The sequence below is a fragment of the Phyllopteryx taeniolatus genome, chromosome 9 (assembly GCF_024500385.1).
Source record: "Phyllopteryx taeniolatus isolate TA_2022b chromosome 9, UOR_Ptae_1.2, whole genome shotgun sequence".
Classification (NCBI taxonomy): Eukaryota; Metazoa; Chordata; class Actinopteri; order Syngnathiformes; family Syngnathidae; genus Phyllopteryx; species Phyllopteryx taeniolatus.
In genome coordinates, this window is record NC_084510.1 from 5,791,257 (window position 1) to 5,807,903 (window position 16,647).

The 16,647-nt window shown below is 39.4% G+C and overlaps 1 protein-coding gene across 4 annotated transcripts in view; it reads right to left on the bottom strand.

The window, feature by feature from the left end:
* LOC133483989 (contactin-4-like) overlaps positions 1–16,647 on the bottom strand; it is a 266,693-nt gene that overhangs the window by 227,182 nt on the left and 22,864 nt on the right. For all 4 annotated transcript variants that reach the window (XM_061785986.1, XM_061785985.1, XM_061785983.1 and 1 more), the window contains exon 2: positions 6,404–6,540. In XM_061785986.1, the coding sequence (XP_061641970.1) occupies positions 6,404–6,458 (55 nt within the window). In that variant the 5' untranslated portion in view covers positions 6,459–6,540. The remainder of the gene's footprint in view (positions 1–6,403; positions 6,541–16,647) is intronic.

Genomic DNA, 16,647 nt, shown 5'->3' on the forward strand with positions numbered 1-16,647 from the left:
TCACTTATCCACAGTACAAAAAAAGCATTAGCTTAACCGTACCCATTACTTGGGAATGTATGCCACACAAGTTACAGAATCAGAATCAGAATCATCTTTACTTGCCAAGTATGTCCAAAACACACAAGGAATTTGTCTCCGGTAGTTGGAGCCACTCTAGTACAACAGACAGTCAATTTACAGAACACTTTGGAGACATAAAGACATTGACAAAAAACAATTGTGCAAAAAGATGCAGAGTCCTCTAGCACTTAGAGCAGTTCGAATGACTAATATTGCAATAGACCGGTGCAATGACCATGAATGAAGTCATCAACATGAAGCAATAACTTAAATATTAGTGTAGTTGAAGCCACATTAAATCAGCAACTTAGTGCAGACTTGACATGCCAACACAATACAGTAAGTTCCTAAACGTAAACAAACACACCATTCTCAGTTCACTGCCAATTGCAGTCCATGAAAGCAACTGTGTGTGCGTGTGCATGTGCGTGCCTTTGTGCGTAAACATGAAAGTAAGTGACACACACACACCATTGCTCCCACCACAGTAATTTTGATGCGAAGAGCGAGAAAACTTTTTTTCTTTCTACGTGACGTCAGCCGTGCAGCGCATTCAACCGGCTCGCAGATGACGTTGAGAGTTCTCACTGTTCATTGTAAATATTATTTAACCTAAGTATTGTAAGTCCTTCAGTGAGTCCTTACCCTCCATGACCGACTGATGATCGCGCACTCGGTATGAATAATTAACCCACAATGCATTGCGCGTTTAACACGCCCAAAAAACTGTATTCTTAATGTGTAAATAAAACGTAACAACAATCAAATACACTTTTTACGAAGGAAAATATCAAAAATAGTGTGGCGACAGTGAAATCGTGCATTTCTTCGCACTTTTATGGTACTGCACCGTCGCTGTGCATTGTAGAATCAACAATCGCTTTCTTCTATTCGTTGAAAAAAAGGGCAGTCTTGGTTAAATGCATCTGCACATTTGCACTGCTCTTTGTTTGAATCACCAGCTAAAAATTATTGTTTGGTGAGAGACATTGATGATGAAAAAGTAACTGTTGACAGACATCGTATCTGTCTCAGTATAAAATCAGATCATGCATGTCCGGTCGCAGTGCCTTTTATTTTATTTTTATTTTTTTATACCAGCTCCGAGCTGGGAATGCTCGCTTGTGCTGTACCAGCTAGCACAGTAAGAGCTGAGGCTAGATAGCTTGCAGTTAACACTTTCCTGAACCCCTCGGTGTTGAGCCACCCCCTTGCCACGATTGTGTGCAACTATCCACCTTGAAACGGAGTGGATTAGGAAGCAGGGGATTAGGAAAAGTTATGAGAAAAAAAAGCCATCTGGATCGGTGAAAGAGCAGGGAATTAGGAAAAATTCTGAAAAAAAAAGCCATCTGTAGATCGGCTGGTTCGCACTGAAGGACAGAGGCACATTTGTTGGCTGCGAAAGTGTACATGTAACAAAGTAGCGGGGAAATTGGGAAGAGAAAAAAAAAGGCCGTGCTGGTGTACTCCCTAATCCTCGCCTGATCGTCTCCATGGCGGGTAACAACCAATGTTTATAAAAACATTGTTATCAGTAAAGGAGGACATGAAGTAATTAACATCAGAAAGGAAGACTCATCATCACCTAGTTTTCATGGCGACTTATCACAGTATGCAAGTTCGTTGCCAGCTAATGCCAAGCAAAGATAATGCAGCCAAGCTTTTTGAACACATATCCTGAATTCTTGTCCAGCCTGCAGCATCCAGATGGATGTTGTAAGGTTTTATTGTAAAAGATCTGTACATGCTTAAGAATAAATCTAAATGCAACTTGCGTTTATATTATATATAATATTATATATTACATGTAGTCACTGATAGTGTAGGGGTACACTTGCCTGACTTTGGTGTGGGCAGCGTGGGTTCAGTTCACACTCAGTGACGGTGTGAGTGTGAGTGCGAATGGTTGTGCGTGTCTATATGTGTCCTGCGACTGACTGGCGACCAGTTCAGGGTGCCAAATATGGACAATATTAAAGATTCAAGATGTTTGTCATGCACAATAAAAATATATTAATGGCTCAATCAGTAGTGCATATTTTTCCCTGCTCAGGGCAGACTGTGACTCACTCAGCATGTCCAGTGTTGAAGTGACACATGACTAAACGGCTGCACAATTCCCCCAGCTATGTCTTTGTCATCATTAGCGCGCTCCCAACCAGTGTGCTGCTCAGAGAGCCATTTCCATGAAAGATACCAAATTTGAATCAAGGCACAATTTCCATCTCTTTTGTTCTCTACCACATTTCATACACTATACAGTATTAAATTTGCATCAGTGCCTGAATATTCTAATAAAACTGGACAACATTCCATGAAAATTCCTGTTTCCTCATGTAGCTGGGGCTTGTTTTCCAACAAGGTCTTCAGTGCAAGTTCATGTCTGAGTTGCTGTTGGTTTTGTACAATGGGCTCACGAGTCTTGCTAGAAAGTGGTGAGGGATTTTTTGAGTGCTCTAGCAGGATGTTTTCCAGCATGATGATTGTTCTGTGCAGTATGTTACTGTATTTTTGCACCAAACGTTTTTTTGTTTTACAATAATTAACATCTGTTTTAAAAAAAAAAAACATTAACTCTCTGTGTGATGTCAAACAAAATCCCATGACGCAGTGTAAACTCCAGTTCATTATATATTACTGTATAGCTGTATATTACTGTATATTCACTTTAAGTATTTTACTGTGTGGTATGTGGTAACTAACTGTAGAATATACAAAAATGTCTAACAGTGAAGAGTAGGTGCTGGAACAGAGCATTGTACTACTCTAGCCTGTTGCTCTTTTTTATTTTCTCCCGGAGAGATGTAGAAAGACTGTGTGTTCCTTATCTTCTGAAAGGGAAATGTTGGAGAGCTTTGGATGGCCACATTTGTCTCTTGACTACTGTATATTCACACTCCAACACTCGGGTATAGCAGATAATGGCTATTGTTAACAGTATGTGTCACTTGTCATGAAAGCATGCGCGTACGTCAAAGAGTGATGTAAGCAAACATCGTGAGGAAATTAACGTCACAGCTACCCCTTTTTACCATTTTTATGTTATTTTCTTTCTTGAGTTAGACCTCTTTGTGTGTTTCCCTCTAGATCCCTTGTAGATGTCATTAAATATTCTATAAAATTCCACTCTTGGTTGTGTTTTGTGTGTGTTCTGAGTTTAAGTAAGCCTCTGTCATCTAGAACTCATATTTCATAAAATGTAGCAACCTTTCGTTATGAGACTGATAAAAAGGTTTCTCGTCACTTTCCCTAAATTTTATACATATAAAAAGTGACGTGCTTTGATTTTAACGTTAAAAACGTAAATTGGACTAACCCGGAAGTGAATGCAGGCGTTTACCTTCCTTCGTATCTTTTTCCAAATTAATTACATTTTCATTTCAAGCAATACACGCTACACCTGAAATGGTGGCGCCCTCAGTTTTCTGGAGATTGATGAATTATTCAGTTTAATTGTTATTATTCCACAAATGCAATATTAACCAGAATACCATGTTTTGATCCGTGGTGGCACATACAATGTGTTCTTGCAAAAAAATAAAAATTTAAAAATTAAAATTAAAATAAATAAATAAATTGTGGGTTTCCTACCACTTCAAGGGTTGAGGACAGTGTACAACGCCACATAAATGGAACAGATGCAGAAGACACATCAGCAAGTCCAGTAGAAGTATGTTTCTAGTAAATTTCTCTGTTGCTGTAAGATTGCTGATTAATTGAAAAGACAAAGAATGTAAAATACATCATGAAAAGTTGGCAAAAAAAAATTAGTATACTACTTAAATCTTCCCTTGTGTAAGTGGTGTAGGGTCACCAAGGACAAAGGAAAATGATAAAAACAAGGACAATACTAGAGAGTCCAGGATCGAGACGATCATCCACGGCCCCATCATGGATCACACATAACATCAACATCTTTTTCTTTTGCTTGTTTTAACTCATGGATGCAGCACTTCATAACCAAAGTGCCCAGTTAAATTTGTCATGATTATATGCATGTGGTGCATGGAGCAGAGGCATTGCCCAACTGGAATAGTTGGATTATTTACGGAAAAATGCAACACACAAAAAATCTTATTTGGTTGTTTAAATTCATACTGTACTTTATGGATGGGCCTAAGCATTTGTATAAAACCAATTTTTAAAAACTCACTCTTTCATGCAATGTATTATAGGTAAAATTGGCTATTGGAGGGAGCAGGGAACTAAGGAGTGTAGAAGGGGTGCTATGCTTTAACAATTACCAACCTAGATAATTTCCATCCATCCATCCATTTTCTGAGCCGCTTCTCCTCACTAGGGTCGCGGGCGTGCTGGAGCCTATCCCAGCTGTCATCGGGCAGGAGGCGGGGTACACCCTGAACTGGTTGCCAGCCAATCGCAGGGCACATAGGAACAAACAACCATTTGCACTCACAGTCATGCCTACGGGCAATTTAGAGTCTCCAATGAATGCATGTTTTTGGGATGTGGGAGGAAACCGGAGTGCCCGGAGAAAACCCACGCAGGCACGGGGAGAACATGCAAACTCCACACAGGCGGGGTCGGGGAATGAACTGTGAGGCTGACGCTATATATACTATATAAAACAACTCTGCCAGGTAATTAATAAAAAAAAAAAAAGTAAGTTTTAAAAAGAAAATAAAGTCACTCCCTCGTACGTATATGTGTTGGCACTTTTGAATTCATCATTCCATCCATACAGCCAACCATTGTCTTCGTTATGCTCGCAGGTGAGCTAGAGCCCAACCCAGCTGACTTTGAGCAAGAGGATGGGTGCACCCTGGACCAGTCGTTAGTCCATTGCTGGTCAAATTTAGACAACTATTCACAATCGCATTCAAACCCATGGACAATTAAGAGTTTAAACCTAACAAGAAGAAACCCATCCAAGCAAACGCCACACAGAAGGGCATGAGCTGAGATTCGAACCCCAAACCTCTCAACAGTGAGGCAGACGTGCCAACCACTGCCCCACAAAACTGTTGAATCTTTCCCTAACTGCAAAAATAAATACATACATACGTACATACGTGCATATGTACATACATACATAAACCTCCTCAAGTTGTGTCTCCAATGGGTTCCACTTTAAATTTGTCTGGCCTCTCCAGCACAGGGCTGCATACACTACAGAACATTTCTTTTCCAGGAGTCAGTGTTCAGCTATCTTCCTGAACCATATGGAGGCCTCCGCATCAAAAATAGAGTGTGTTTTGTCATAAACTGATACAGTTGAAGAATAGTACAATAATTCTCAGTACAATGTCAACATGTCAAATGTACTTAAGCTTATCTGGTTGCTCAAACTATGAGAGGCACTTTGAATATCAACCAAATATTCCTCCCCAATTGTGAGGAATAATACATTTATTTAAGTCGAAGGGAAGCTTTTAAAGCCTGCAGCTGGTGGCAAGTCGCAAAAGCATAAATGTTCTCATTGTATGTTTGTATTGTATGTCAAGTGAAAACAACTTCGGAACATGAACGCATTTAATTCTGGCCGACAACTGTGCTGTTGTAACATCAATTGTTCGGCCAAATCGGCTATTACACTCATTATCTTTTGGAATGTTCCCCTTGACTGGATTTAACAAGCATAAAATGCATCAACTGGCAGAATTCACGGCAGTAAAACCGTATGCATATTCAATCTTTTTACCAATCGTTTATTCCAAAGGTTTAATGATGATGGAACCCTACCTGTTGATGTGATTCAACCCAACATGATTTGTAAAAGATCACAAACTAAAATTGACCATTATGTTATGATAAGAGGTGTGAAGGAACGCGCTACATTTACTCTGTTACATTTTATTGAAGTAGTATTTGGGATAAATTGTACTTTTCAGAGTAGTTTTAATGCAGCATACTTTTTACTTTTACAATTCTTTTTACTCGTATTTTTTTCGTGTGCGATATATCTGTTTGGACTACAACTTCCGCATTGGACACAGTTCACCAATCAAACGACATAAGGATATCACATGACCAGACAGAACTCCTTCTACTGGGCTTCGTGGGCATAGATATGCTCACTCGATTCACAACCCAGCTAATCGTCCTCTCCTAGTCCGCATACATGCACCCTTAGTGTATTACACGAAATAAGTGCCAAAAAATGGAAAGTGATTTAACAACAACATAGTTGTTAAAATGGTTGTGTACTCCTTTTGGATACATTTGGAAAATACTGTATGATTGTTTGTTTGACTGTTTGTTTGTTAATCTCAGTTGATGACATTTTAAATCATGTCAGCTGGTTCAAATACATGAAAACATAACTTCACAAAGGAAGCTTTGGCATGCATCAAAAGTTGTCAAAAAGATACTTTACCTGCAAGGCACCCTATGAGTGACTGCACCACCAGTAGTTTCCATAGTAACATCATCTTCAGTTTTAAAGGGTCAAGGTACTCTCACATCCAGTCACAAATGTATGGAATCCAACGTGCACTTCTCTGGGATATCAATCTACAGACGAAAGAGACAAGTCTTATGAGTAAGGTAATTACTGTGCATAGGGTATATTACATTTATCAAAATATGTAAATGAAAAATTATTGACATTTCACAAAAAGTTATTCATTCATCATTCATTAAATTAATTCTCAATTGGTACATTTCTGACAATTATCAGTTGATATTGACAAAGCATTTTCCAATCTTATTTTTAAATTACAGAAGACAGAGTGGATGGAATACAGAAAAACAAAATCCTATTTGTCCATTATGTAAATCTTGGAACCAATTTTTATTTTTAATTTTTTATTTTTGTCAAAATGAGAGTAGAAGCACCTCATTTGTGTTCTCAATGGATCTTTAAAGCTTAAAGCCAAAATAACATTAACCCTTATATGGGTAAAACACTGTCATCAATCCCTCATGTCAGATGTGTGGGATGTGAGCAGCCTTCCTTCTCAGCCTCTTAAAAATCTGACATATACATACACAGTGTACACAGTTAAATGTCTCGTCAGCATGCAAAAAAGTGCCAAAATCCTTTGCAATGTTTTCCTTTTGGTGTCCACTCTTGTTTTCAGTTGGTTGGTGTACTGGAAGATTGCACTCTCACTGAATTTGGTATTTTAGTTTCATAATTTGGAAAAAATATATGATCGTAATCATTACATTATTGGGAGAAAATGTGTATAATTAAATTACAGTTGCTTTAAGAAATGTCCATGATCAAAATTAGTTACATTCAAAAATACTTTCCTAAAAAAAATACTTTTCCTAAGGCAAAACTATGTATATATATATATATATACTAAACTATATATATAATGTTTTTCATGTTTTTATGTTTCTTGTAATGCTGTTCAGTGCAGCAGAAAAGAATATCCAATTAGACATCATCAGTTATTATGATCCAAGATGAAAAAATAAACTAAAACAAAAAAACAAAAAAATAATTTAAAAAAATGTTAAAACCTATTGCATCATTTCTTAAGAACAACAATAGACAATATGTTAACTAACTTTGGTTTAGAAGAGAAAAATAAAATAATAAATACCAATTTTCTTCAAGGTTATTCCACCCCTGATATGATTCACCATAGAAAAGACAAACACATACAAACAAATGCAGACAAACACACCACTGCAAAACATCCGAAAAGTACGAAAAATTATTTGAAAGTACCATTAATCATTAATTTTGTATTCTGCTCCTTTCAGCTCAGACCTCCATCCACCTCTCGACAAGATGCCTTTTATCTTCATACATCATTAAGAGGCTTGTCAGAGTCGGTCTTCGGTACATCAATGGTGCAGGGCTGTGACTTACTCCTCGAGAGCATTTTTTACGCATATTAAAATGCATCTGATAAAAGCACCAAGCTCTAGGCCTAGCATAATAATGACTCTTTATTAAGTGAATGAAACCCTTAAACATTCTAAATGGATATAAATTTTATACATTAGGTCAGTACAAAACATTTAGTAAAATGTGAATGATGAGATGGGAATAAAAAATAAAACCTATGACAGTGCTTGCATGTTCACATAGGCAACATCCATGCAAAATGTAATTGCCAATTTAACGTTTCACGCCTTCAAAATAAAATAATAGTCGTTTTGCTCATCACTTACAGCTCTGCGGCAAGTACATTCACTCTCATTCTTCTATTTCAAATACAAGCATCGAAGGCAGAACTTAGGTAAAACATTAAGTTAACTCATCCACGCATCTATACAAGCGCTGCCTTGTTGGAAATGTGGTTGTTTTTTTCACAAACAACATACATAAGTATAGGTAGTGCACAGAGGTGCATAGAGTAACCAAATATTGTACTCAAGTAAGAGTATTGTTACTTTAGAATAATATGACTAAAGTAAAAGTAAAAAGTATGGCTCCAAATATTTACTTGAGTAAGAGTAAGAAAGTACTCTGTGAAAAAACTACTCAAGAGTAACAACTGAGTAAATTCAGATTATTATTTTTTTTAAATCAGAGCATGAACGTCAAATAAAATATAAAATTAATAATATATGGGAGTCCATACACACCTGCCACCATTTCATTGTCCACAAACCAACAATACATGCATTGGGCCCTACAGAAACATTATTTGCTTTATTTACATAAATGACTGAATGAAGAAACTGTTTGGTGAGCAGGCGTATTGATAGTGTGTGTGCGTGTGTGTGTGTGCATGCGTGTAGGTGTGTGTGTGCATGTGTGTGAGAGAGAAAGAGAGAGAGAGAATGAGAGAGAGAGAGAGAAAGATTACAGCATGACCCGTATCCACAAAAAGCATTTTTTGCAGTAATTGATGACCATAAAATAGGGCTAATGTTGCCACATGCACTGCCAAAACAACAAGAAAATTATCTGCGACTTATCCCAAGGGGTTTTCTCAACTTAGAAGTTGGCTGAAATATTCAGGTTTTGGGCAGATGCACGACTAAAACAGTTTTTCAGAGTCTGTAAAGTAAACACTTGCGCGGTTGTTTGTTTTTTTTTTTTTTTTTTTCCCAAAATGAGTCATTTTCATTAGCCCACGAAGGCTTCGTGTGTGGTCATATGATTGCCTTGTTCCATCTGATTGGTGAATTGAAGTCAAATGACACTAATGATCAGATTGGATTGTCGCATTGACGCCCTGTGCAGAAGTCGAAGATAAAGTTTAAAACTAGATTGCACATGGAATAATGGATAAATAAAACTAGCGAGCGGCATGTCGATCATTTTAACTGAGTAAAAGTATCAATTCTTCTTAACATACAGTGGGTACGCAACGTATTCAGACCACCTTAAATGTTTTACTCTTTGTTATATGGCAGCTATTTGCTAAAATAATTTAAGTTCATTTTTTCATCATTAATGTACACACAGCACCCCATATTGACAGAGAAAAAAACAGAATTGTTAAAAGTTTTGCAGATTTAATAAAAAAGAAAAACTGAAATATGACTAAACTAAAAAAAAAACGTAAATTATTTTAGCAAATAGCTACCATATAACAAAGAGTGGCGGCACGGTTGCGGCTGGTTAGCACATCTGCCTCACAGTTCTGAAGACTCAGGGTTCAAATCCCGCCTGTGTGGAGTTTGCATGTTCTCCCCGTGCCTGCTTGGGTTTTATCTGGGCACTCCTCTTTCCTCCCACATCCCCCAAAAAACATGCATGGTAGGTTAATTGAAGACTCTAAATTGCCCGTAGGTGTGATTGTGAATGCAGATGGTTGTTTGTTTGTTTGTATGTGCCCTGCGATTGGCTGGTAACCAGTTTAGGGTGTACCCCGCCTCCTGCCCGATGACAGCTGGGATAGGCTCCAGCACGCCCGCGACTCTAGTGAGGAGAAGCGGCTCAGAAAATGGATGGATGGATGGATGGATGGATTTCACTACAAAGAACTGAAACTCTAATGTTGCATGGAAAATTTAAATCACGCGCAAACGACACAATATCGAATTTAAAAATAACTGTGCATACTTTTTCTTACAGTGGCTGGAGGACCTGATACTCAAACTGCAAAGTGTAATAGTCTTTTGGTGCGTGGTGTTTAGTTGTACTCTTCTGTGTTCTTTAATTTTTATCTTTTAATTCCAAACAGAAAAACAATATTTTAATTGTGAGATGTCGGCTCTTTTTGTCAAAGTAAAACTAATTAAAGCCAATTACATTTGCCTTGGTTTCACATTCACAAAGGCATTTAATGATAATATTTATTTATTGATGTACAGTTACCTACACTGCTGCTCAGTCTCATTATCTGGTGTTCTACTACCGGTGTCCACTTTGCTTCTTTAAATGCAGAATTTAAAGTTTGCAGGACAAAAAAGGCTTTTATTCTTGTTGTCTATTCTACTGGCATCTGTTCGAGGTGAGGCCATCATTTATTCACATTGATGACACAGGCTGTATTCATCTGGGACACAGCATCTATTTGAGCAGAAGCCACGATAAGAACAGTACAGTATAGGTAGCAGAAGTGTACTGGTCAAAATAAATGTAATTCCTGAATCAAAGCTTTCAGCCTCTCAATTAGCCCATGAAAATCCCTTCCAAAATTGGAGGACTCCATTCATCCTGCAGTACCTAACAAAAGAAAATCAAATTTAGACCTCTAGTTTAACAGTTTTATTCGTAAAAAGTTCTTGCTATTTTGACAGATTCCTAATAACTCTGCTCACTCCAAATGTATCATATTAACGTTTGCTACATTAGCTATCGTTTAATAAAATTGGGTAATAGAAAGTGTGTAATTTAATTTATATTGCATTCAGAGATCATAACGTCAATGTTCAGTGTTATTTTTGTTTGATCCCAAGTTACTAATGTGGTGAACAAAATAAATTTGTGGCTCACACCCTTGAGTGTTATCATGTACAAATAAATATAAATGCCCATACTCAACTTCCCCCAAAACAGGAAACCATCTGAGAAGATAGTTGGCTAGGTACACAAGTTACAACTGAAAGTACAACAATTTTGGTCCAAGTTGGTCCTGGTTGAGGCTGTCTTAATCTCATTTTCTATAGCATAATTTTAAAGGGGAAACTCAATGTACACTCTATTGTATATACAGGTATTTATGTTGCACACCACACAGAGAAGAAGACCACACATGCAGGCATGCAAGGAGAGGTATGTGGCGCACAAACAGTGTTGCGCCCTTGAGCTGGGGTTGGGCGAGGTTCAGTGACTTGATCAGGAGTAGTCAGGATGTTGACAAGTATCTCTCCAACAGCAAGTTGCAAATTGATATTTGTCTGCACTTAAACCATGAGCCTTCAATTCAAAAGCCCTCACAGTTGAGCTACTGCTGACCCTTTTTTGATTAGGATACTGATGTTAAACTGAGCTTTAAACAGACATACGGTCTCCGCATGCAACATACTGTATCTTTTCATAAACCAGCACTGCAATTCCATCCGCAGTTCAGTCCTGACTTCTGATGGCGATGCTCCAAATCTCACCTACATATACACTGACACCAGAAAGGGGACATAATTTGGAAAATTGTTTTTAATTGGCGGCACGGTGGCCGACTGATTAGAGCGTCAGCCTCACAGTTCTGAGGAGCGGGATTCAATCCCCGGCCCTGCCTGTGTGGAGTTTGCATGTTCTCCCCGTGCCTGCGTGGGTTTTTTCCGGGCACTCTGGTTTCCTCCCACATCCCAAAAAAATGCATGGTAGTTTAATTGACAACTCTAAATTGCCCGTAGGTGTTAATGTGAGTACGACTGGTTGTTTGTTTGCATGTGCCCTGCAATTGGCTGGCAACCGGTTCAGGGTGTACCCCGCCTCCTGCCCAATGGTAGCTGGGATAGGCTCCAGCACGCCCACAACCCTAGTGAGGAGAAGCGGCTCAGAAAATGGATGGATGGATGGATATTTTTAATTGATTGTACACAAATAGTTGGATCTACAATGAATAAAATTAAACAACCAAGCAAATTTTTTTTAGCTGCCTTTTTAAAAAAATTTGTCTGGAAGCAAGCCGTTCTTAACTGTGCCATCACAATTCTGCTCATTTACATAATACCACCCCCACACAGAGTTTACTAAGATGGACTAAGAGCAACCGTTTTCAAACAATGGAGTACATGGCTCTTTTATGTCAAGGGCAAAAATTAAGCAGATGAGCGTTGGCTAACAGCATTGGCAGCGTTAACTTCTAATCATCTGCACGTGCACAAATGTTTCGCGAAGTGGTTGGCCAGCCGTCACCCCACAAGTGGTGGGCCAAGTACTATAGTACCCTAGTACTACGATTATCAAGTCCCCCACTGGTAATCATTGTCTCTCCACCGTGTTCGGCCCTCAGTGTAGTGCCGTGCATTAAAACTGGAACGTGAGGCTTGAGGACTGACCTGAAGCTTGCATCCCAATCTCACAGCACCCCAAAGCATGTACAGCAGGGTTCTCCAACCTTTTTTCCGCCACAGACTGGTTCATGGACGTATAGCTATCTCTCACACCAGCAACCCCCTGGGGGGGTCTTGCTGATGGACACTCCACAAGCCAAGTGCCGAAGGGTCATTGACGCGTGAGTCTCCCGATATCAAGCAAATCGTCGACAGAAGGGTGGGCAGGGTGTGGGATGGGGGTTGCGAGTGACCCCGAAGTGGTTAGGTGGGGGTGTTAAGTTTAGGTGGAGTGTTAAATTCTTCCCGACTCATCCTTGCATGGTCGAGAATAAGTAGCCTCCAATCGGAATATTTATTGTTCATTCAAATCAACACTGCACGCTGCACTCTCTGCTTGAAAGAAGCGACATCATCACATCACGTCCATATACAAATCCGGCCTTCCCTGTGTGGAGTTTGCATGGGTTTTCTCGGGGTACTCCGGTTTCCTCCCACAGCCCAAAAACATACATGGTAGGTGAAATGAAAACTCTAAATTGCCCATATGTGTGAATGTGAGTGCAAATGGTTGTTTGTGTATATGTGCCCTGCAATTGGCTGGCTACCAGTTCAGGGTGTACCCCGCCTCTCGCCAAGAGTCAGCTGGGATAGGCTCCGCCCACGACGCTAGTGAGGATAAGCAGTACAGTAAATGGATGGATGGATATAGCTGTGCGGCCAGGTACCACATGGCCTGTGGCACGGCCTGGTGGTTAGGGATCACTGATGTACAGTATGAATGTAGTGCATTAAAATCAGTGGGAGATAGGTGGGGAAGATCAGAGGGAAGCAGGGAGGCAAAGCCCGATTGGCCTTGTGTCCTCTTAGGCCCGCCCCTTTAATGAGTGTGTGTTATGCATTAAAACGTGAGGACAAGCAGGACAGAAGAGCTGAGCATCTGAAACCAGGGTAGCACAATCGTGCTAAAAGTCAAGCTCGAAAGCCGGGCTTGTCATTGTACCCAGCAGTATGTGGGGCAGGATGAGGGCTGGCGCACTGCATCATACAGAGCTGCCCCTCAAATGACCCAATTTTACAATGACAGGAATTATGCTGTAAAAAATATGTTTATGATTTTTGATCCTTGGGGTATTTTCACGAAAGCATGTCACATTATTAAGACACCTGGGAAAAAACGCAAAATACTGTATTTCCCCTTTGATAATAATTTACTTTTGCATAAAAATATATTTTAAAAAACACTTGTGAATAAGTCTGTTGATCAGACGCAATTCAAAGTGAATCATGGCACCAAGTGAAAGCCTGATGAATCAAATCTTCAATGACACAGAAAATAAGGTGCTTGTAGGTGATGTGGGGAGAGAAAATAAATAGTTCTGTGGTTACAGCAGTGTAAAAACAAAACTGAGGAAATGTGGTGAGTGGTAAGACTGCACTGACTGGTGGGAGTGTCACAGATAGAACAGTGTTCTTTTCAAATCTGCAGTAGACGGTGTTCAAGTCGTCAGCCAGTCCTTTATTATTCTACGCTTGGGAGGATGTTCGCTTGTAGTTTGTTAGAGATTGTAATCCACGCCAAATGGATTTAGAGTCGTTAGCGGTAAACTGTTTTTCTAGTTGTACCGCATAATTTCTCTTTGCAGTGTTAATTTCTTTAGTCAGCTGGTTTCTAGTGCAATTATACAGGGCTCTATCCCCGCTTTGATAGACGACCTCTAGCCTGGCGAAGTTGCTTATGTATGTAAGGATGTAACAGTATCCGTATATTCATCCAGGCTGCCAGTTGAAGTTTCAGACACTCCAGTCTGTGCAGTTGAAACAGCTTTGAAGTTCTATCTTTACTTCATTGGTCCACTTCTTCACTGTTTTCTCCATAGGCTTAGCACGTTTAAGTTTTTTCCTGTATGTTGGTATTAAGTGAATTAAACAGTGATCAGACGAGCCCAGAGCTGCAAGGGGGATAGCACGGTATGCGTTATTTAGCGTAGTATAGCAGTGGTCTAGAATGTTCTTTTCTTTGGTAGGACAGTTGAGGTGCTGCTTGTATTTAGGAGTTCGTGGTTGAGTTTATCTTTTTTAAAGTCCCCAAGAATAATGAGGGGTGACTCTGGGTGCCTTTTGTTTTTCGAGTCTGAATTAGGGCTGCACGATATTTTGAGCAATAATCACATTGCATGGTCTTCTGCGATGTTGGCATACTATAATATACAGTGAATTAACTGTTATCTTAAAAGTGACCGGCAGAGAAACCTGTTTGGACATGCTAATAAGATTAGCACCCATTTTACGGTAAATTATAATGCTTCAAAAAACACACGGAGCAGCCCAGAGTGCTGTATACTTATCTCCTCATATGATAACTATGAAAGGCGATGCGGGAAAGAATTTACACCTGCTGCATTTCCTATTTCGCTCTTCAGAATGAAACTGGGAAGGCATGTCGGAGCTGTGTGTGTTTGAGGTGGACACTATATAAATGGGAGTCAATATGTTCTTGTAATAAAATTGTAGATTTATTAAAAAAGAAAAACGGAAATATCACACAGCAAATAATTATTAATTATTCAGACCCTTTGCTCAGTATTTAGTAGAAGCACCCTTTTGACTATGACAATTAATATTTGTATCAGAATGCTTTAGTTAAAACACTGAATGATCACACTGTAATAATATGGAATTTATTTGATTTGGTAATATGATAATATTAATATTATAGAATATTATTTTGTAAATATAGCCAGCCAGAGCTGCGAGGAATGCAAAGTTATCAATGTCCTTTCACCATTGTTGCTGTCATACTGTGTTGCGTGTTTTTATTTGCACATTAAGGACAAAAGTCCTGTTTTTCTTTTAATTCCTCATTTTAAAAAACACTGTTCAAGCAGTTTTTCCAAGTTTTTGAGATTGTAGGGTGGAAGCTGGGCGGCACGGTGGCCGACTGGTTAGAGCGTCAGCCTCACAGTTCTGAGGACCCGGGTTCAATCCCCGGCCCCGCCTGTGTGGAGTTTGCATGTTCTCCCCGTGCCTGCGTGGGTTTTCTCCGGGCACTCCGGTTTCCTCCCACATCTGAAAAACATGCATGAATTGGAGACTCTAAATTGCCCGTAGGCATGACTGTGAGTGCGAATGGTTGTTTGTTCCTATGTGCCCTGCAATTGGCTGGCAACCAGTTCAGGGTGTACCCCGCCTCCTGCCCGATGACAGCTGGGATAGGCTCCAGCACGCCCGCGACCCTAGTGAGGAGAAGCGGCTCAGAAAATGGATGGATGGATGGGTGGAAGCTGCAGCTGGCTACTACTATGGACTGAATGGGTGGCAAAAATGGGGAAATTAAATGTATTAAAAGTATTTTGAGGGTAATAGCCCGTCAGCAACATACAGTATTGAAAAAAAAGAACTATGAACTAGTTCATTTTTGGAACAGTGAATTTAGTTAAAAATTTTGAATTATGAACTATGAACTGAACTAGTTAATTTTTGGAACGATGGATTGACCTTTGAATTAGTTAGTGTAGGGAATGAACTTTTCCAACACTTATCCTGTATTATTTCACATCGCAATATATATCGCAGGTTTACAAAAATAGCAGTCGTTTCTTTTTTCAATATTGTGCAGCCCAAGTCTGAATGGTTATTTCTTGCATCTTCTTGTGGGCGGCATTTGTCAAACCGCTATATATCCTTCGGAACCTTCAGTTCAGAACCACTACACCGATTGAAAAGAGTCAGTGTTTGTGACCCTGCCCCTAGCTCTTCTGACTAATGCCAGCTCTGCCACCTGCTAACACAAACCTGCCATTTCAATGACATAAAATCTAAGAGAAATAAGAAAATTTGTCAGGATTCACCGTAATTTTAGAAACGGATTGCGTTTTTGGCCCATGTTGAAATCTCAATTATTAATATCAACCCACATTTAAATGTAATCTAAATACGACTGTGAACGGTGTACAGTGAACATAAAATTCTCAATGGTGGCGCCAGGTGGACTACCATGAGTTTCTAGGTTTTAATCTGTAGGAATCCAATGAGTGTATCCCACAGGGGAAACAATAAAACTCTGCAAACACCTTTCTGCGACCTGTCTGTCCTTAGATAGCTAGTCTGTGACTCAAATAAGACATCTAGGTCAGGTATTCATGGAAAATCACTCAGTGTTTGGTCGCTGAAGATGAGTCAATGTACAACTACTGCTCTACAGTGGGTACGGAAAGTTTTCAGACCCCTTTAAATATTTCATCCATCCATCCATCCATTTTC